This window comes from Penicillium diatomitis (assembly GCF_028827545.1).
Source record: "Penicillium diatomitis strain IBT 30728 chromosome Unknown utg000011l_segment0_segment0, whole genome shotgun sequence".
Classification (NCBI taxonomy): domain Eukaryota; kingdom Fungi; phylum Ascomycota; class Eurotiomycetes; order Eurotiales; family Aspergillaceae; genus Penicillium; species Penicillium diatomitis.
In genome coordinates this window covers 866,536-886,868 of record NW_026623183.1, presented here as the reverse complement: position 1 = coordinate 886,868, position 20,333 = coordinate 866,536, and the positions used below count along the sequence as shown (strand labels likewise).

At 50.2% G+C, this 20,333-nt stretch overlaps 6 protein-coding genes across 6 annotated transcripts; 5 read left to right on the top strand and 1 right to left on the bottom strand.

The window, feature by feature from the left end:
* Positions 1-3,105: 3,105 nt before the first annotated feature.
* On the top strand, positions 3,106-4,656 carry N7539_007965 (indoleamine 2,3-dioxygenase; the record flags this gene model as incomplete). The annotated part of the gene is made up of 2 exons (XM_056937566.1): positions 3,106-3,396; positions 3,496-4,656. 2 exons carry the CDS (start codon positions 3,106-3,108, stop codon positions 4,654-4,656), a joined length of 1,452 nt encoding a protein of 483 aa, XP_056787431.1.
* Positions 4,657-5,565: 909 nt separating this feature from the next.
* Positions 5,566-6,215, top strand: N7539_007964 (uncharacterized protein; the record flags this gene model as incomplete). Its single annotated transcript, XM_056937565.1, has 2 exons — positions 5,566-5,676; positions 5,784-6,215. The coding sequence occupies 2 exons, from the start codon at positions 5,566-5,568 to the stop codon at positions 6,213-6,215; spliced, it is 543 nt and encodes a 180-aa protein (XP_056787430.1).
* Positions 6,216-7,026: 811 nt separating this feature from the next.
* N7539_007963 (oxygenase MpaB family protein) lies at positions 7,027-7,929 on the bottom strand (the record flags this gene model as incomplete). Its single annotated transcript, XM_056937564.1, has 1 exon — positions 7,027-7,929. One exon carries the CDS (start codon positions 7,927-7,929, stop codon positions 7,027-7,029), a length of 903 nt encoding a protein of 300 aa, XP_056787429.1.
* Positions 7,930-8,741: 812 nt separating this feature from the next.
* On the top strand, positions 8,742-9,167 carry N7539_007962 (uncharacterized protein; the record flags this gene model as incomplete). Its single annotated transcript, XM_056937563.1, has 1 exon — positions 8,742-9,167. The coding sequence occupies one exon, from the start codon at positions 8,742-8,744 to the stop codon at positions 9,165-9,167; it is 426 nt and encodes a 141-aa protein (XP_056787428.1).
* Positions 9,168-10,767: 1,600 nt separating this feature from the next.
* On the top strand, positions 10,768-12,378 carry N7539_007961 (DUF3712 domain-containing protein; the record flags this gene model as incomplete). Its single annotated transcript, XM_056937562.1, has 3 exons — positions 10,768-11,027; positions 11,191-11,615; positions 11,687-12,378. The coding sequence occupies 3 exons, from the start codon at positions 10,768-10,770 to the stop codon at positions 12,376-12,378; spliced, it is 1,377 nt and encodes a 458-aa protein (XP_056787427.1).
* Positions 12,379-14,478: 2,100 nt separating this feature from the next.
* N7539_007960 (uncharacterized protein) lies at positions 14,479-16,357 on the top strand (the record flags this gene model as incomplete). The annotated part of the gene is made up of 3 exons (XM_056937561.1): positions 14,479-14,935; positions 14,996-15,515; positions 15,595-16,357. 3 exons carry the CDS (start codon positions 14,479-14,481, stop codon positions 16,355-16,357), a joined length of 1,740 nt encoding a protein of 579 aa, XP_056787426.1.
* Positions 16,358-20,333: the final 3,976 nt, after the last annotated feature.

Here is a 20,333-nt window from a genome sequence, read left to right as displayed (position 1 = left end):
GGGAAACCAAAATTCTGAAAGTAATATAGATGAATATGGCATCAAGTACCCAACTATGCAAGGAGAGCTAGGAGCGTCCGGAGCTCGATCAAGACTTACATTGTCCGAGGTCAGCGTCCGTCAACTTTGGACTTGAACGACACACGGCCATTCAGCTTGCGACAACTATTGAAAGTATCCCAGGCTGCGAGTGTCTGCACGAGATGCGCTTAACTCTCCCCAGGCACCTGGCACTACTACATCGGCTGTCAACGTAGCCGTAGGAATTGAAGATCTAGCCAGTCTAACAACTCCACCCGCGGGACTGACCGACAGGTTGTCAGTCTGCGGCAAAACCCGCCTTGTAGGGTGACCACAGACCACGCAGGTTACTTATTTGTAAGTTCAGACCCAAGCTTTTAGAGGGAGGATGGGCGACCTGGGGAATAGGTTGGCATGATACTTAGGTGTATAGGTCGGTATCTAGTACGCGAGGCTGAATGGAGGATATGCGATGGGATTGGTTGATCAAGCTGGATCCATGCGGACATTTACGCTTCATGGTCCTTGGGCCGTTTCGTTAGTCTTGGCAATGGTTGTTATTCTGAGGATGTTTTCAGTTGATCTTTTCAACTAGTAACTATAGTATGGATGGTCCGGTGGCTTTTTTATGTGGCTGGAATGGATGACCTTTCACATGATCACTACAAGCCTTGACTGACCGAACTGATGCCGTACTGCACTCTCGGACTTTCTGGGCGCGGCTTATGATACATCGTCGGTTAATTACCTTTGCCATCAGTCTCGAGTGCGTCAGCCGGCCGGGGAAACTCCTGCAACACTGCACACCTGTACGGTGATGCTATGCGGCTTCAGGCGAGATGACCATCCGTCTAGGCCCGGTGGGCCGGAAACTGATGCTGGAGATTGGCGGCGAGGTCGGCCTGTGCTCTCTGCGGACATGTTTGCGGAGTTTTATGCGGAGTTGGGCTGAGGGAGAGTGATGAGTTCATGCGGATGGAGCTCGATGAGGGGGGATGTTGGGGTGGAGGGCTCAATGGATGGGAGCGAGGGACCTGTACATTACTATTAAGTTACGTGCAAGCGATGCTAGTTACTGTAGTTACCAGGTAGGTAGGCAAGTCGGTCTTAGGCATTCAATTGCCTCTTCGAGCTGATATCTTCATGTGAGGTACACACATTAGATACGGTCCATCTGTAAGTTACATTTAACACTGTACATAGTCACATTACCTTATACAATAGAACATATAGTCCGTTACTACTTAGTACTTACTATAATCATTCAATGATTCAGTGACCGGTGAGTCTACCAGTACACGACCTTTTCAATGTCACTGATGTGCGACCCTCGACGAGCTCAGTATATCTGGCATACCGTTTAAACACGCCATTCCAGTATCGAGAGACTCTATACGTTGTGGTAGTGCCAGAGGGGACGTTCGAGACAGCCGTTGCTGGCAGCTGGCCCCGGCCTCTCACCGTCAACTGAATTTGGGGTAGCGTAGGTGAACGCGAGAGGGGGGCTGACGGTCTCGCTTAACGCCCGATCCTCGGAGTGGACCTCCAGTTGACCTCCAGTTGACCCCCAGTTGACCCCCAGTTGGCCGCTCCGACGAAGACTTGCGTGGCCTCCGGTTCATTTTCTAGCACCCACGCTAGTCAACCGAGTCGCCGCCCGTCAAACCTTCGGCGGAGGACCCCATCTCGCCATCACCCAATCTAATTTGGCCCTCCCGTCGTCCCAACGGTTCCAAGGATCCCCAGGCGGATCCGCAGCCGTCTCGGGACTCTCTGGACTCGAGATATCTGACGAGCTCTTTAAACTGAACCCACATGGGTCCGGCTTTCATTGACCCCTCGTCTCTTTGCTTTTGGCACTCGGAGAGCGTCTACCCTTGCCTCTGGCTCTATCATAGTATGATGGTCCAATACGCTGCGATAAGAGTCCCCCCCCCCCTCGGCCGAGACACACTCCAATAAATCCTCACCTTCACCCCCTCTACACGACCGACAAGTGCCTCCGATGCCCCCGAGCATTCCTGGATCCGATTCCACCCCAGTTCCATGATTTCTCATACCTTTCAGTCGTCGGGACCATGTCCATTGCGTATCTCCGCTCATCGGTCTCGCTCGATCATGGCTTCTCCGGGCGAACCGCAGGCCGGATTGAAGAGTCCACAGACCGAGGAGAGGTCTCCTGCGCGGACGCCGCGCTGGTTGATTAGCAATAATGCGACAACCTGAATGGATCATTGCGGTCGCAGGACTGGCACCTTCTGACGGGGTGGCCCTTTCCCGGAGAGAGTGCTTCCTCTGGACGGGGGCCATTTTTTTTTTTCTTTTTCGCTATTCGACTATGATGGCCGATTCCCAGGTGATCGGTTAATAAGAAACAAAGGGCAGCCATTGCAGACAATCAGCCACCGCAATCTTCTCATATTCTCCTGGCGGACCTGAAACCGGTTCGACCTATTTTCTTTCACCCAGTTGGTCTCTCCTCCAGGACCGGGTCACAAAGCAGACTCATTTCCAACACCCAGCCTTTGCTCTTTGGCGGACACTTTTCCTGCGCAGATTGGATCTGAAAGTCAATCTGACTTTGTTTGCCTCTTCGATCCCCTCGCCGGTTCTGCCATCGCCTCCGTCCACATCCGGCGCTTGGTCCAGCCCTGCTTCATCAGCGTGCTCGGAAGAACTCCCCGTCTTTGGAACGGCCGCCACATCGAGTCAATTAGACAAAGGACTCGATCAGCTAACAGAAAGGGGGTGGATGCACTTTGTCTCGTGAGGCAGCTTGTTCCTCGTACACTTAACCTCAAGTCGTCTCAAAATCCCCCATCTTACCAATCTCAATCTTTTTTGTGATCTCTGTTCTACGACTCGATTCCTTGCAGTGCGACTTTTCAACAGTGACCACCCGGGAGTTGCAAGCTACCGATTGATCGCGTGCCTGTGCCTCGCTCAGCGAGCTCAACCCCGGTGCTCGTCCTCGTGCAGAAGACAACGAGGATAGCAAGCATCACCATTACCCTTCATCACCGCCACCACCACCACAACACCACACCACCTCCTCTGCTGAACCAGCAAGGCAGCCCTCCCATCATGCTACCTCCAGTGCCTTCCCTGGCGGCATACGGTCTGTCGCCGGAACACGGATTCCTGCCGCCAGAGCTGCCGCTCGAGACCTTACCTGACCTCTACTATGCAAAATGGGAAGCAATTGCGGCAAACCTGCAGCCGTTGCTACTCAGCAAGCGCATTCGACCCGTGATTGATCGACTTCCTCTGCTCTCCACAGAGCACCTGCAGACGGAGGCCGAGTGGCGTCGTGCATATGTGATCTTGGTCTTTCTGCTCCACAGCTATGTCTGGGGCGGGGAGCGCCCAGCCGAGGTACGAGGCCCCGCAAATACACCCTTTTCATCTTCCTATCCACCGTTGAAAAGATAGTATAGGAAAAAGCCATCGACGGAGACTGATTTCCTTTCACAGAGAATTCCACCGCAGCTTACGGTGCCCTTATACCAAGTCTGCGAGCGCCTGGAGGTGCCCCCCGTAGCGACCTACGCGGGAGTCTGTCTTTGGAACTATAAGCCCATCTTCCCCGACGAGCCTGCCGATAGCCTCGACAACCTCGCCTGCCTACAGACATTCACAGGCTCTCTCGATGAGCAATGGTTTTATCTGGTATCTGTGGCGATCGAGGCACAGGGCGCTCCGGCACTTCCCCTGATGCTGCAGGCGATTGCGGCCGCTCGCGCCGGGAATGCGAGCCAGGTCACCGCCTGTTTACAGCGGCTTGCCGAGATTATCGACGAGATTACCTTGCTGTTGCAACGATTATATGAGAATTGCGACCCCCACGTTTTTTATCACCGGATACGGCCCTACCTAGCCGGCAGCAAGAACATGAGTGAGGCGGGCCTCCCTCACGGTCTGCTATACGATGACGGGACCAATCCCCCCGAGTATCGCCAGTACGGCGGTGGGAGCAATGCGCAAAGCTCACTGATTCAGTTCTTCGATATTGTCCTAGGCGTGGAACATCGTCCGACGGGGGTCGGCCCCCACGACCAGAAGAAGTCGTCGTCGCCGTCTACTTCAGGAACAGCAAGGCCGCGTCACGGGTTTATTCACGAGATGCGCGAATACATGCCGGGCTCGCATCGTCGGTTTTTGCAAGATGTCGAAGCTGTTGCCAACATCCGCGCTTATGTCGACGCTCGGCGCACGGATCCTGCCTTGCGGATTGCCTACGATGCCTGTTTGTCGATGTTGCGAAACATGCGCGACAAGCACATCCAGATTGTTTCCCGCTACATTATTGTTCAGTCTCGTGGGAACCAACAAGCACCACCGTCCAGTATGCGTCCTGCGGCCATGAATCTAGCTACCGTGGTCCCCACGGACGGTAAAAAGCTACGTGGTACGGGTGGTACCGCGCTCATTCCTTTCCTCAAACAAGCCAGAGATGAGACAGGTGAGCCTGCCATCGATGCGTGGGCGCGACGACTGCTCAGTAATACACCCGGTGCAATGGACTCGGCCTCGCTGAGCAAGGTGGGAGAGCAACCGGATGGACATCTTCAAGTGGTTGGCCTCTGCGGGACGTGGACGGCCGACGACAGCGAAGGTGGCATCTGCCACTGGTGAACGGTCCGTCTGGGCCATTGTCACCCCCACCATCAAAAGAGATAGATCGTGCATTGTTGCCTACATCTTGATCACTCCTCCTTCTCTTTTATCATGATTTATGACCATTATAGGGCATCACATGAAGCCAGCATACTGTTGCCCCCCAAGGCTGCTGGGACGGATTGCAGTAAACAGGGATCCAAGTGGGTTCTCCACTGTTGTTGACATGAGCGAAGCGAATCGGCTTCTCTGACTTGTTTGACTCGAGGCTTTTTATCTCCCCTAGTATTGTACGTAGCCTCCGCGATGACCTTTGATGTATGGTTGCAATACATATTGAACTCTGTTCATCCTATGAGACGACAATGCGAGGCACACCTTGGGATGCCGAAAAATCAACAAGCCTTGTTTTGTAACGCCATCTATGGCATCATTGTCCCCATGTTGCGCCAAGCAGGCGACAGGGCCAGATCTGACCCACCACGGGTGACGGAGCAAGTCCCAACGATTTGACAGACTTCTACGATCTACCGGCAGCTGTCAGTCCCCGAAAGAGACAGAGAGAAAGAGAAAGAGAGGGGCACCCATGCACGTTATGACGTGACGTGCAGCGGGTTCTTCCCACGCGCACGTGTACCTTGTTCTTTCAGAGTCACATGACATGACATCATTTGCAATGATGATGATGATGTCACTGATTGCTTGGGTTTGCGTGTGCCTGGACATCACCACTCAACGACCCTCGAGAGTAGAGAGTAAACCTCCTAGTCGCGTCAGAAGTTTATAAAAGAATCAAACCCCGCGCGGTGATCCCAAATAAACAATCCGTTCTGACTTTCAAACCCTCCAAAATCTCACACATCTCAAACCCCTCCCAAAAAACCCTCTTCCCTCCCATTCAAAAGGAAACCACATCCAACCATCATCATGTCTGAGAGCAACAATAACAACGCTTCCACCCTCGGTTCCTATGTGAACCAGGCCACTGGCGCCGCTCAGCGTGCCTTTGGTGCCGTCACCGGTGACTCGTCCAAGGAGGTAAGCTCTGAACACTCGTTCTTCAACCCCCATCGCACCACTCGAATCCTGAGAATCCGGATGGAAGCACACGGGACTGACATATCGATCCTTTTATTGCCGCACAGCTGAAGGGCGACGTCCAACAGGAGCAGGGCAAGGCGCAGAACGAAAACTCCCACACCACCGCCAAGATCGGCAACTTTGCCGCCGACCCCAACACCGGCGCCGTCGCCAAGGACAACTCCTACCGCACCGAGGGCTCCTGGGATCAGACCGTCGGTTCCGCCAAGGAGGCCATTGGCAATGCCATCGGCAACCAGGGCCTGCGCGAGGCCGGCGCCAAGCAGAACGCCGCGGGCAAGGAGCAGGAGGCCAAGGGCCAGCTCAAGGACTGGGGTCAGGGTGTTGAGAACCGTGCCCAGGGCCACCTCGGTGCTGTGGGTGCCGCGATCACCGGTGACCGTGCGAAGCAACAGGAATACGAGGACATTCACGACGAGGGCAAGGTTCGCCAGCGTGGTGCCGAGGCCGATATGGCCAGGGACCAGGGCGTTTAAGCACTGGGGTTTCGACACTGTTGTTGCTGGGAGTGATCGGATTCGTCATTTGTTTTTATTCTTCACGATTTTAACGACTGCATGATAAATACCCCCGTATGGGCTTTCTTTAGTACAGAGTGGAATGCATATGACACTGTTGAATTATTTCTTTCGATTATGAGACGGAGATTCGGGGACGTCAAACACCTTCTCCATTTGCTGAGTCAAGATGTAACATGACCATCAATGGAACACCACTATACCTCCAGCGAGACTTGAAAGTTCTGAGGTGTCGCTAGAAGGTACCCCTAGAAGATGCCTGATAGGTAGACTTGAGCGTACGTCCCTCTTGCCGTTGAGGCTATCTCGTTTCTCACCTAGTCCGAAAGACCTCCCATGGGTGTTTTCGCTCCTCGGGTTCAACAATCAACTATATTTGGGTAGGTCGTCGGAGGTGTGTATAATGTGTGGTGTATACACCATACAGTATACTAGCCACCAAGAAACAGATCCAATCAATGAGATCGTAACCTTGACATTTGTATTCCACCGAAAAGAACGAGGGTATAAGCAGATAGATCAGAGACATCGATGTAGACAGCGGACTCAGTAAAAGGTCACTCCAAACGTAGACGCGAGACAGAGCAAGCGCAGAGACGGACGGGCCTGAAGTACTACTAACTCTAGTCACAAAATGGCTCCCCGTGTTGACGAGAACTCCGGCGCATTCTCAGATCCCCCCCCGCCAAAAAAAAAGGCAAAGGCAGACATTATCATCAGATTCGTTCCGTTTCAACCAGCAAAGAAAAAAAAAAAGTACTCCTCTCTTTCAAACCACATTCAACTGCTCCTTCATCCGATCCTGATAATACCTCAAGGGATACGATCGCACCTTATTCGGCATGGCAGGATACACCGCCGTCGCAAAGCCCATCCACGACCGATACAAGAACCGCGTGGACCGCGTGGACCGCAAGCCATACGCATCGCGCAACTTGGGCGGAAGCATTTCGACCATGACGGCCTTGAGAAAAGGTTTCAGCCTCTGCACCCAGCCCGGCATCTTGGTGCTCTCGTGCAGATCCCGTGCAAATGCCGCCGCGTCCGTGGACACGGTCAGTCGGGAGATCTGATCATCCCAGTAGGACCAGAACGCCTGGCGAGTCTCGGGCCACATGCCCGGGGGAACCCCAAGGTAGCTGATCAACAGGGTGAACTCGGCGTATCCATGCTGCGCGGTCTGATAGTCGACGCGACCGTAAACGCGCTGGTAAAAGTCGGTGGCGGTGGCGTAGAGGGTGGCTGCCATCCAGAGTTTGAGCTCGGGGTGGTGCGCAAATCGATTGTTGCGGCCTCCGTCGAGGCCCGGTGCATCGCCGCGCTGTAGCAGGGCGATGAGGGCCTTGCGTTCGGCCTGGGTGCCGAAGACCAGGGTCGAGATGTAACTGATGTGGGTTTGGAGGGCCTCGATGAGTTCCGTGGCGAGAGCCTTGTGCCCGCCTTGGGGGTGTTCGGTTTCACGGATGGCGGGCCACGCAGCTTGTAGGAGGAGAGCGGCGCCCGAACCTGCGAAGAGGATGCCCTCGTTGAGGATTTGGGGGAGAATCTCCAGTTGTTCCAGGGCGTGGAGACGGCCGGAATCATTGGAGGCGGCGCCGTGAGAAGAGGTTGCACCCGTGGCTTCGAATTGTTTCTCATCCACGGGGGATGGGGGTGAGGATGAAGATGACATTGATTGAATGTGGTTTATTCGAAGTATGAGGCAGTGGACAAGAAGGTTGATTCAAGCAGGGGAGATAGGGGGGTCGAACAAGTGAAGATAGACAGTAGAAAGTTCAGATGGTTTCCAACTCGCCATTCGACCACTACTAAATGTGCAGACATTCTACCTGGTCCTTTTTTTTCTTTTTGGACTGCTCTTGTCAGACTACTGGAACTGGACGCGGACCCCTCATGACGATCTCCAAGACTGTCAGGCCGGCAAAAGTCTGGGGAAGCTCAAACCTCCTCCGTCCGGGGGTCAGCACGAAGCACACGCGAAATGGAAGTCTCGGTCCATTGAGGAAGGAATCCATTTGCGTAAGCCTTTTTTCCTTTTATTTTCTTTCGATTTTTTTTCTATCGCATTTTAAGGTTTTGTGGTCTTTTGTGGTCCTTTTTTTCGTAGAAGACCGGGACTGAATACTTACTACTAGAGTCACGAGACTCACCACTGACTGGCAATTGATATCACGGCCATTCCACATCTTCCCTTAGAAGGAAATCGTCTCCGGTAGATCTTGACGGATTGTGTCTTTGCCACTGACCTAGAAGCATACTGTCATGGCAAACTATCACCGACAGTACAGTCCTACCCTTCTTTCTCTCCTGATACGTCGATCATTCATGGAACATGCCTCAATATCTCATACCAGAGACCCCGACAGGTCTCCGTTACCAGCATGATCATCTTCTCCCCACCAAATCATGCGACAATCACAAGCATGGCCGGACACCCCAAAGCGATGCTAGTTGGACAACCGAGTCTCCATCTGCATGCGCGCCATGACCAGTCGGGGCGGGATTTTTGACTTTGGCGCCAGCTACGATCATCTCTCGCCGATGCCGAACTATCATGTGATGAATGTGACAATGGAGGAGGTCCCTGGAGATGGAATTTTGTTGACATTCAGTCCAAGAAAGTCCGGCCAATGCAGGTTGCCCTCTTTCTACTCTGGACCGATTACTGAGCAACTGAGTAGCCTACTGACCTACAATCCTAGTTGGCGCACTCGACCAGGCAATGCGTTGATCGGTGATCCTACCGTCAGGGCGGAAAAGCAGCGTGTGACATTGTTTTTGCCGATCGCGGCACGAGGAGACAAAAGCAAAGGACGAATAATCCAGCCACGGTTCCTGGGTCCTCGACCCTCCACCATCATCTCGGCCTACCATGAAATCGTGCTCGGCTTCAGTGGACTGCCCACGTGAAAGAAGCCGGTGTGATCGTGCAGTAGACTTTACTGAGTAGAGTCACTAGTACTGACTCACTGAGTACGAACTACAGTACGAACAGTACTGGCTCTACTAGTAGTCTAGTACTACTGTACTTGCCGAGTAGCCTCCTCTCTTCCCCCTTTCTTCTACAATCCTCCACCCTCGTGCTGCATCTGATTCTCCATTCCCCTCGCTAGCAGGTGCCAGGCCTAGTCCAAAGCTTCCCCTTCAGCCGCGGTTCGCAGCAGATCGCCAATTCCCATCCCCGTCAATCCTTACTGCATTCATCATTCCTCCCCCCGTCCATGCCGGCGCTGCGTGTGGATCTTATCCCAAATGAGGAATAGTCCTCCGGCGCCCGCTCAGGGCGCGGACCACCCGTCCGGCTCCATATGTTTACATGGCAATTCGACGAGTCAGCTCCTGGTCCGGACGAGTGCTACTGCAATGATTGCAGTGCAATCTGCGCCCAGGCGGGAGGAAACCCAGGGGCTCGTGGCTCGTGGCTCGTGGCTCCGGGGCTCGGTGCTTGACAGGCACAGACAGGCCTGGAGCTTCGCCTTGGGCCTGTCCTGTGATTTTGTCTGTCTCTCTTGATGGAAGTCGCGGCGACCCCAGCGTCGGATTTGGGACCCCTCCACGGAACCCTGAACCACTAGTCTTGTCACTGTGCACGCCTAAACCGTACAACATACAACATGCATGCTCAGGTTTCAGGCAGTGATAGTCCTCCATCCATGGCCTGTGGCGTCAGCCCATCCAGTCCCAAACAGGGTCTGGCTTCGATGATTCTGGGGGAAGCTCCCCTTCCCCCCCCCCGCCGCCTCTCACTTCACTCCTCGCGCTCGCGATGATCCTCGGCCCACCTCCTCGTGCCATTGACGGTGACGAGATGGAGTACTGCTCCATCGGTTCCAAACAAACAGAGGGTTGTGCGGTGCTTGACACCTTGAGGCGATGCAGGAGAAGGCCCGGACTCTACGAAAGAAGCTCATCGCCCTCCAAACTCTACACGAAGGACCTGGGCATTTTCTGGGGTTGTGGAGTAACCCGCCGTCGACCACAGTGACCCACGGAAGATTATCTCCCTTTCAGGCCATTGGAACTCAGTCGCGCCATTCGTCGCTCGCGGACGTCTATCCTTTCCCGAAGACCCCGATGTCTCCAACAATGCGACTATGCTACTGGACTACTACGAGTACTGCTACGCGGCTAGTGGTAGTCTTGTACTAAACATCACCCATGTACAGCACTTTCAATAAGATGATCGACCCCCCTCCCTTCAAGAAAGTTTGAAAGCCCAGGAATGTTAAATAAGACAGTAAACTAGTCCGTGCGCTCGGCTTCGTGCGAGGTACTTCCAGCGCCATTCCATCATCTAGCCTTTTGACCCAAGCGGCCCGATCTATGTTCGCGACAGTGCGCCCATCTGTGCCGCTTAGTTTAAGAGAACGGCGAGCTGCTTTGTCTTGGTCGAAACGTGCCGTCGCCTAGTCAGTCCCTTGGGTGAAGTTGCGTCTCTCCACATCCACGCCGCCCCCCTTGGTTCTCTTCGCCCATTCCTTTTTCTTCCTTGGACTTGGAAAAAGTCAAGATGGGCAAGAAATCAGTAGACGACCGGCCGGCCTACTTGAGCTCCGACGATGCCAAGTACTCTCTCGGTGTCAATCGAGGACCTCTACCCACCGGCGGCGATGAAAACTCCAAGCTGGAACAGGTCGACTCGGCCGGCGGAGTCTCTCTCGCCACGACACATCGCACGCGTCGACAACGAATGGCGCGGCACTGGAAGCGGTTTTGGTGTTGTTATCTGATAGGAAACATCATCTTTTTGGCGATTTTCCTGCCTATCTTGTAAGTGCAAGTTGTACCAGTATTTGATGGCCTATTGGAAGAATCGTTATGGGGGGTGTTTACAACTTGAACACTCGATGTCTCGCGAGAACGACTGTGATTCAGGCGAAGCGAAGGAGCCTGTTGTGCGTATGCGATCATTGCTAACACTTTCGGCTTGCAGCTTCCTCGTGGTTCTTCCCGCGGTCTCGCAATTAGTGGTCAACAAGTCTGACCTCGTCCTGGTCAATGCGTCGGTGATGCAACCTCGGCCTGATTCGATTCTCTTGACGCTGGAATCCGCACTGGATTTGAAACTGGCTCTGCCGGTGCGCATCGATCCAATCACACTCGATCTTTTCAATCGTGATACGGGCGTGGACAATTCCTTTGCCAATATCACGATCGAGGGCAAGACCATCAAGGGAAACACGACACTTGGAGTCCAACATCAATTCACGCCTCTGATGAATGTGTCTTCGTGGACCAGCTATGTGCACAATGTGGTTTTCCAAAAGGAAACTGCATTGTCGGTTCACGGATCGACAAATTCCTATCTTGGAAAGATCAAGTCTCGCGTGACCATGGACAAGGATATCGTGTCTCCAAGTGAGTGATCACAACTGAAGGATCTGTTCAAATTCAATATCGAGGAGAATAAACTAATTGTCGTCCTTTAGCACTCGACTCATTCAATGGGTTCAGCATATCCGACAGTACATTGCTGCTCTCCGCGAACGGAAGTAGTAGCACTAACCTCATCGGCAATGCTACGCTTCCCAACCCATCGATCCTGACCATTGAGATTGGCTCCATCATCCTAGACATCTACAGCGGAGACCTTGTCATTGGTAATGCCACTCTGGACGGTCTTACGCTGAAGCCAGGCAACAACACAAGTCCCATTCAAGGCTTTTTAGATTTGAAAAAGATTGTCGCCAACCTTGGAGCGGTCATCAAGTCCCAAGCGGCCGCCCTCAAGAGCGGCAACTTGGCCCTGAAGACGATTACTCGGTCTGTCGTCTGGAATGGCACAGAAGTACCCTATTACACTCAAGTCATGCATCAGCTTCCGCTCATCGCCGAGGTTAGCCTGATCAGTGTATTGAAGAATACCCTGCATCACCTGCTTCATCCCGACGGCTCCAGCGGCAGTGGTGGCGGCATTGGAAATCTCACCTCGATCATCTCGAATCTCAACCTGACCTCTGCCGTGAACCAGGCCAAGACGAATCTCAATTTGACAGACCGCCACTCCGTCTCAGCTGCACTGAAACGGAATGTTCATCTATTGGATGTTTTCAAGGACGAGCACCCGGTCAAGCGGGATGCCTTGATCGATTCCATGGCGAAACTCTATGTGGGCGCGTGATGCGTGTATTGAGAACGAACGCGGCCGGGAGTCATAGCATGCGTGCTAAATCGCCTCCGTTGTTTCCCGGCCTGACGTTCTCTTACAGCCCATGAGTCAAGCTTGCGCCATTACGCTCGCTGCTCTGTTCATGGCGTTACTCATCCTACAACTCTCCTGCATTTTCCATCGTTAATGACAACTTTAGCCGGGGATCTCTCGGTTCTCGTGATATCCTAATCGGGCATGGATGAAATTTTAATGGTGACCTTGTTTCCATGTTGAAGGTCACGGCGTTTATACTTGGAAGGCACTCGACTACTTTCTAGGGCGGGGGTTGGGTCTCCGTTGTTTCTTGATCATGACTTCGTCCGAACACGTGCAACTCAAGCAAGTAGCGTTGAATGTCGGGAGAACATTGACCTGCACTAATATAACGAGACACATGAATAACACATTTTATAACGTCACCCTTCCAATCCCGAGACACACTGGGCTATTTACCCCATTCAATAATCTGTGAGCTTCTCTTTTAATCTCACCTAGGTTGCACGCAGCAGTCGAAGTCCACGGGCTTTATCAGCACGCATCAGAGAGACCTTCCAGACAGTATTATGTACCAAAAGCAAGGTTCCTCGTTCGAACTAAACCTCCTTACCCTTTCACTAAGACACTGACAGGAATTGGACGATAATTTTCCAAGTTGGGAACCGTGTCATGACTTTATAATCACCAATGCAATACATGCCACTGTGCTAGCGTGCTAGGTATAGATTGGCTCCATATGGCTCGATCGCGCAATGTAGAAAGGGAGCTCTTATCACCCCTAGAAGTATGCAAGATGATGTCAATACAAGGCTTCCGCTCGGTAGCGGGGCGTAGCCGCTTCTCGTTTCCCGCACTCCGAGAGGGTTCCCTCTCTACCTGGAGGTTAGCAATCAATCCACGTAAGCACAATAGCACAGTCCGCTCGCGTCCTGCGGGAACTCCGAGAACGAGAATGCAGATTGTACCAACCTCAATCTGTACAGTTCCTTGTACTTGAATATTCACTAGAATCACGTAGTACATTCGGTGATTGCCGAACCATGAGAACCATGTCCCTGGCTACATCGCGTCACCCTCAGAAGCATTCAAACGCCTGCAAACTCGGTGAGATTTGCATTTTCTTGGTCATCAGGAGGGGCATTTGCAAGCATCAACAAACATTCTAACAATCCCGAAGAAATGAGGAGCCGCTAGACTCGATCGGGACTAGTGTTTCGCATAAGGTTACCGAGATGAAAGATCGAGCCTGCGAATTGGACCGCCCGCACTATATACATGCATCTGGAGTAGTTGCGTGATTCCTTTTTCAAGGCTGATAGAGTCATCGCTGGCATGAACATTCACAAACACGAGATCAACATGATTCGGGCGAGACCGGCCATGAGCATCTTTACTTGCTCATGGCAGTATTACAAATGATGAGGCGACTAAAAACATTGTAAATCCACTAGGTCAATGTTCCATCAGAGGTGGTGGCAGGTGGGAGTGGACGTTGGACTCTTGGATGACTAACGACAAGAAAAAGAATAGAGACAGAAACCAAGAGCAACGTTCATCGAGGAGAAGGGATTTAAAAGACCTTGAATTCGATCTTTCCGCAGTCATTCCTGGCAAGGTCCATCCGACGCTCAGATTGTCCGGCAAGTCTGGAGTCCTCAACAGTGTGATCTGTTGCAGCTGCTAACTAGTAAGTTTCCACTCTCTGTGTTTCCATTAGGCCCTGCCTGCAAGCCTCTTTCCCCCATGCTAATCTCAAGTCACTCCGCAACTTATGGACGGTTTACTGACAGGTCGATCAGCAGCGTGTATTCGTTCTACCTCTCGTGCTGATTTTGTCAAGAACGAGGTTATTCCCAGCAAAATTCGTTGCCAGTACTTCTAATTTTCACCGCCTGGCCTGCAGCTACTACTATTTGACTTCTTAAAACGCCTAAACAAGCTCCCCAATTCCACTCTTGTGCAGCAGTGCCGCCTGCCCCCCGATTGGACACATCGGCTGGTCAATATAAGGTTATTGTGCCGTTGCGGTCTCGGTCGATCTTGAGACGCCATCGATCACCGACCTCTGTGATCATGACTCGCAATCCTGACGGCCCATCGCATTTTCAATTCGTGCAAGGTCCGTCTCTGGACCGTAAAGCACGCTCGGCCTTGATCCGGCGCCGAATCTCTGAGAAGCGCGATACATATCGAGAAGAGGAAGAGCTTAAACGACAGCGGCTCATTGCCCATCGACAATCGCAAATTTGGTACTCGACAGCACCGGTCTGCGTCTGTCGGCATGCACGTAGCGGCGACGAGATTCCCAGTCCGTCGCTGCCGCAGAATCTGTTAAGGACCCGGTCTCCAGCTCGGCCCAGATCAAGCTACAATGTCTGTGGTAATTGTGGAAGAATTCAACCTTTTTATGATTCGAGAGATCGCAGTATTTTGGCTGCCTTAAAAGTCCCTTACCCCACCCACATGCCAGATCCCTTTCTCACAGCTCTTTCTACCCTTGGCCCTGACGTGAAAGAATTGCTTCAATTTTGTCAGTATTTTTACCCGATCATTTTATCAACTCCCTTTCTCCAATCCCCTTTACTTTGAGCACAAGTACTCACAATCTACATTCTTATCCCAGCTGTCGTGCACATATTGCCGCATTTCCGTGGCTCAGACTACACCGCAAGATGCTATCAGTCCTGGGTTGTCGATCATCTTGACGACCAACTAGTGCTCTATAGCGTCTTCTGGTCAACGTCCTGTCATCGTGAGACATTGCGTGTCAGCTCTGGGTCCGACTCCGACGCGGACTCCCGCGTTCAGTTGTACTACAAGGGTTGCTTGCTGAGGCTGGTACGGGAGCACGTAGCTGATTTCCACCAAGAGAAATGGCGCGATGGGATCATCATGGCCATCTTGTTCATGGCGATCAATGAGACCGAGCGGGGAAATTTGAGTCGTGACCCAAATCCCTTTGTGCCTCCCTTTATACATCTCCAATCTCTGTCGTTCTATGGCAGTCGCGATTATCACCAATTACACTGGAATGTGGTGTTCGACATCATCACTAAGCTGGGAGGAATTGATCGAATCCAGTTATTCGCCCTCGGGTGGTTGGCATCTCTGTAAGCGTGTCTCTGGCTCTAGTGTGTGGTGGCTTGAATCATTTCCGAGCATCAACTGAGCGACTTGGCAAATATGCAGCGCAGATTTAATGCATGCGGCTCACACGCTTTCGAAACCGAAGTTTCCCATGATCGATCCTGATGGAAATGTGAGTTTCTCCGCACCGACGGTCCGGCCGTTTCCTATCCCTGTGAATGTGCCCGAAAGACAGGGTTTCAAAGAGCTGCTCTTGGTCCACCCGCCGATGAAAGAGAGTATTGTGGATGTTTTCCAACGCCTCAGTCTCTACTCGACCTTGATACAATGGGCTTCAACTCGTCAACCCAATATCGATGAATTGGATCGGTTGGGAGATTTCCGTTATGTCGTCCACCGCACGCTATTAAGCCTTCCTAATGAGCACGACCCCCTCGAGATGATCTTTGATCAAGGGGAAACAATTGAGGATGACTGTTCTGGAGCGCATGGACTGTACCTAACCTACCGATTGGCGGCGCATCTCTACGCTTTGCACGTCACGTATCCTCTGCCGCGGTCTGCGTTGACCCGCTCAATGATTCTTCCACGCCTGATCAAAAAACTGGACCACACCATTCAGACTGCACAGCCGAAGTCGACCCCATTGCTGTTATGGTGTGCTGCTATCGCGGGTATCGCTGCAGAGGGATCGGATGACGAGCCTCGATTCACAGACCACGTTAGGACTCTGTGTCATAAACTCTACGTGGAAGCATTCGAGACGTTTCATGATATCCTGCGACCATTCGCATGGGTGGAGGTTGCATGTTTGCCGGGATGTCGGCGTCTATGGGACAGGCTGGATATTGACGTCGAAAGATGACGTAGCTTGTGAATGTGATTGAATGTGTATATGCCAAATATGAATTATGATCACTTTGACAATGGGATAGAGTTGACGAGATAGGCTGGCAAATGCCTGGTTTAAAAATTTACTTTCGAGGTGTGATCATTGGCAACTGTCTGTGTGATTGATGAGAGTGACGTAGAGAATAGATCGTGTCCGGTCGGCATATGACCAAAGACCGACCAAACCCTGGGATATCGGGTCATCGACGGGTACATGGTTACATACTAAATGATGATAATCTCATGCAGGTGGACCTGGCTCAGCGAGACGTAACCTAGGGAAAGTGTCATTTAAGGGGTTTGTTTCTAGCTCATAAAAACGAGAACGGCCCTAATTAACGGACCAGTCACTGTCGTGTATATGCTTGATTTAGGCAGGTCCTCGGCAAACTAAGATGGACCATGTTCGGACCGAAAGTGTACTGGAGGCTTACGAGTTACTCAACCGACAAAGATCGACACGTGTGTGTCAGTGCGTAATTTCTCCCGATACGATGCCCATTGCCCAATATGCTCAGGTAATATAGTACTTAAGACGTACTACTGCGCGATACGAAGTTACTGCATGCTGCATGCGGGCGGCCCCATCTTAGCGGATTAGATTCACCTACTAGTATGACACTCAGATCTGACTGAGGGAGGTGAGACAGCGTCTCAGTTCTCTATCGTTTAGGGAGATATCCGCAGAATGAGCGAGCACGCCTATGTGACGCTAATGTGAATGTAGATGACTACGGCCGTTTCTCTCAAGTGGCCGGCGAACTCGCCGGTCATCCGCCCTGGTCTCCAGTTATGTTCGTTTGGAATATGGACCGCCCGTCCGTAGAGTTACGGCCCCATGTTTGACACAACCTGATTGATCGCAATCGAGACATCTGATCTTATCCTAGGCGACAAGTGCATGGCACGTGTTTCATACCGGTGTCACATCGTAATTGAGCGGTGCCAAACTACTAGATTGAGCACGTCTCATCGAGTTCAAGACTGGAAAAATGAAAACTGTGAATCACGCAGGAAAATTAGGAGATCTGTAAATCCATGTATATCCATGGAAGTACTAGATTTCCAGTACGTAGGATACCATCCACTCTTGTCCCAATCAATGAGCACATCAGAACTCCATTTCCGTAGGGTGGTCTGCATCGTGAAAAGTCATGTTTTCTCGTGAATGATCGCCGTGGGTGAAGGTCGGCTCGTGGCCTCTGGAAACGGGGGGATACTTAGCAGCGTTGAGAACTACGCTCTAACCCGTAAGCCACCGTTATGAGCATAATTTAGCATCATGTCTTTGTTAAGATACTTCTCTGAACCAAATGAACCGTTCAGAAGAGGATCAGCATCACGTGTCCCCAAGAAATCATCCAGAAGCGGCCTTTTGCCCATGTCGCCAATATAACTTTGGAGATGGAAGCCGATTAGAGGACATAGCAAGTCAGTAACGTCGAAAGGTATTCGCAAGGAGCCTTCTAGTTTCGCGCAATATCGGCCTTATCAAACTTTGACTCTATTGGAGGCTACTGGGAGATCGTAGCAGACCCAAAAGAGGGGAGAAAGGAATGGTGAGATTGAATCTGGTGAGAGGTGCCTATCTAAGCTACGAAGGTGGTGTGCGTGGGCGCGCACCACACTGGTGACACGCCTGACCACTAAGCTATCTCAACACCCCCCTAGACCTCGATCCACTAATCTCACTCAAAACACGAAAAACATGAAAAGTGATTATACAAATATATTAATAACGCCTTAATACAGCTTTTTAAGCTTAAAAAGGTGTTTAAACCCTTAGAATTAAGCTCGCTAGAAAGGCTATTAAATCAGAGCTTTTTTATGCCCAAAAGGTATAGAAACCTCTCGAATTAGACTCGCTATAGCGGCTTAGTAAAGCTATCTACTATCTACTCTGTGGTAGAGATTTTGACGAATTTATATACCTGTGACGCATAGGCAACAAGTCAATAGTTAACTAGCTAGTCGGTTGACCAGTTCGTGAACAGACTTAGAGTGTGGAGTTGGTTGGATGAGTTAACTAGTCAGTTACCGTGAACTGGTAAGTTCACTGACTAGTTGGTCAGCCGACTAGCGAGTTAGTGTTAACTGGTAGGTTGGTTGGCCAGTTGATGGACGTGGACTTAGGGAGTTAAGGAGGAGATTATATAATCGATGTTTACGTTTATAAGATCAGATATTTACCTATACGTTATTAATAGAAGCCTCACGCGTATATATACGCTAGTATGACTCCTAGGTAGTATAGCTACGATAACCTACGTATAGAAGAAGGAAGGTGAAGTAACTATATCCTATATAACGAAGAAAACTAAGACGAAGGAGAAAAAGGAAAGGAAGAAATAAGGAAGGTGAAGTACTACCTTAAATATCTATCGTGGGCGGGGCTATAGTAAGGCGGTAGAATCCTTATAGAAAGTCCCGGATAGAAGGTTCCTCCACAGAAGTAAACCGAAAGGTAAATAATCCTTAGGCTCTAGCGTACACACACGCGTAAGGCTTCTATTAATAACGCGTAGGTAAATATCTAATCTTATAAACGTAAATATCGATTATATAATCTCCTCCTTAACTCCCTAAGTCTATATCTATTAACTAGCTAACTAACCTACTAGTTAATACTAACTCGCTAGTCGGCTAACTAACTAGTTAGTAAACTTACTAGTTTACGGTAACTAACTAGTTAACTTATCTAACTAACTCTATACTCTAAGTCTATTTACGAACTAGTCAACCGACTAGCTAGTTAACTATTAACTTATTACCTATATATTATATTATCCCCCGTTTAGACTCGTGACTATCCTTAGGTGTAGTAACGTTACGGTATATTATTATCTAGGCGTACTAGTAGCTTCTTATTAAGAGCCTCGTACTCTAACTAATAGTTAAGGTTTACCGGAGGTCTAGGGCGGGATAGATAGGTTTTATAATATTCCTAGAGTTTCGAAGCCGTAGTCCGGAAATTACTAGTATTATACTATATTATATTATTCTCGAATCCTATCTACTTTACTTAATACTAAAGCTTCGACCGGTTAATTCGCGAAGTAAGGATTATCTCTATATTATACTCCGGCTCTAGTATAACCTATATCGCCGGTTTAGGGATAGGCTATCCTAGAAGTAGATCTATACTTATTATATAGTATAACTTCTCCGGGTTAAAGATATTATATCGTAACGACCCTTCTAGTAAGTCGAATCTACTTAAGGAACTCTCCTATTCGGCTTCCTAATACTATACTTCTAGCTCTAGGTTATCCCGGTTTACTAAGAGTAACTATTTAATTAAGTTACTACTAATATAGAGTCGGTTAATTCGAACGGTCTTATACTCGTTTACGATCTAGAGGTCTAAATAGGATTCCGGTAGTAATATCTAGCTCTCTAGTTCCCCTTATTATTTAACCTAGAAGCGGGATAATATATCCGTAAGAGTATTTTATTATCCTAGTCGGTAGCGGATAACGAAATAGTACTAGGAAAGTTTTAAATCCTAGCGAGCTTAATAAGTATTTAGAAGTTTTAATAATATAAAGTACTCTAACGCCCGGTAATCTATTAGGATCTCGAATCTTTCTTTATATTATAGTCCCGATAGCTTAGCCTACTAATTATCTATACTCTCTATAATCGCTAGTATCTCCCGGTTATAGATATCCTACTTCCGCTTCCTAGGTAATATAGTCTTAGAGAAAAACCTAATAGGGTACTATAACCTATCCTACTTCTAGGATAGTACTCCTATAATAATATCCTTTAAGGTATCTATTTCTAGTCTTATCTCCCTTTCTAGATAGTAGTATACTAAGATAGGCGCCGAAGAAAGAGTAGTTTTTAGTTACTAGAAGATATTTATATAATTCTTACTCTATATAAATATATAGTCCTTTTTTATAAGTTAGTAGAGTAGCTTCGTAATATAACTATAGGCGGTAATA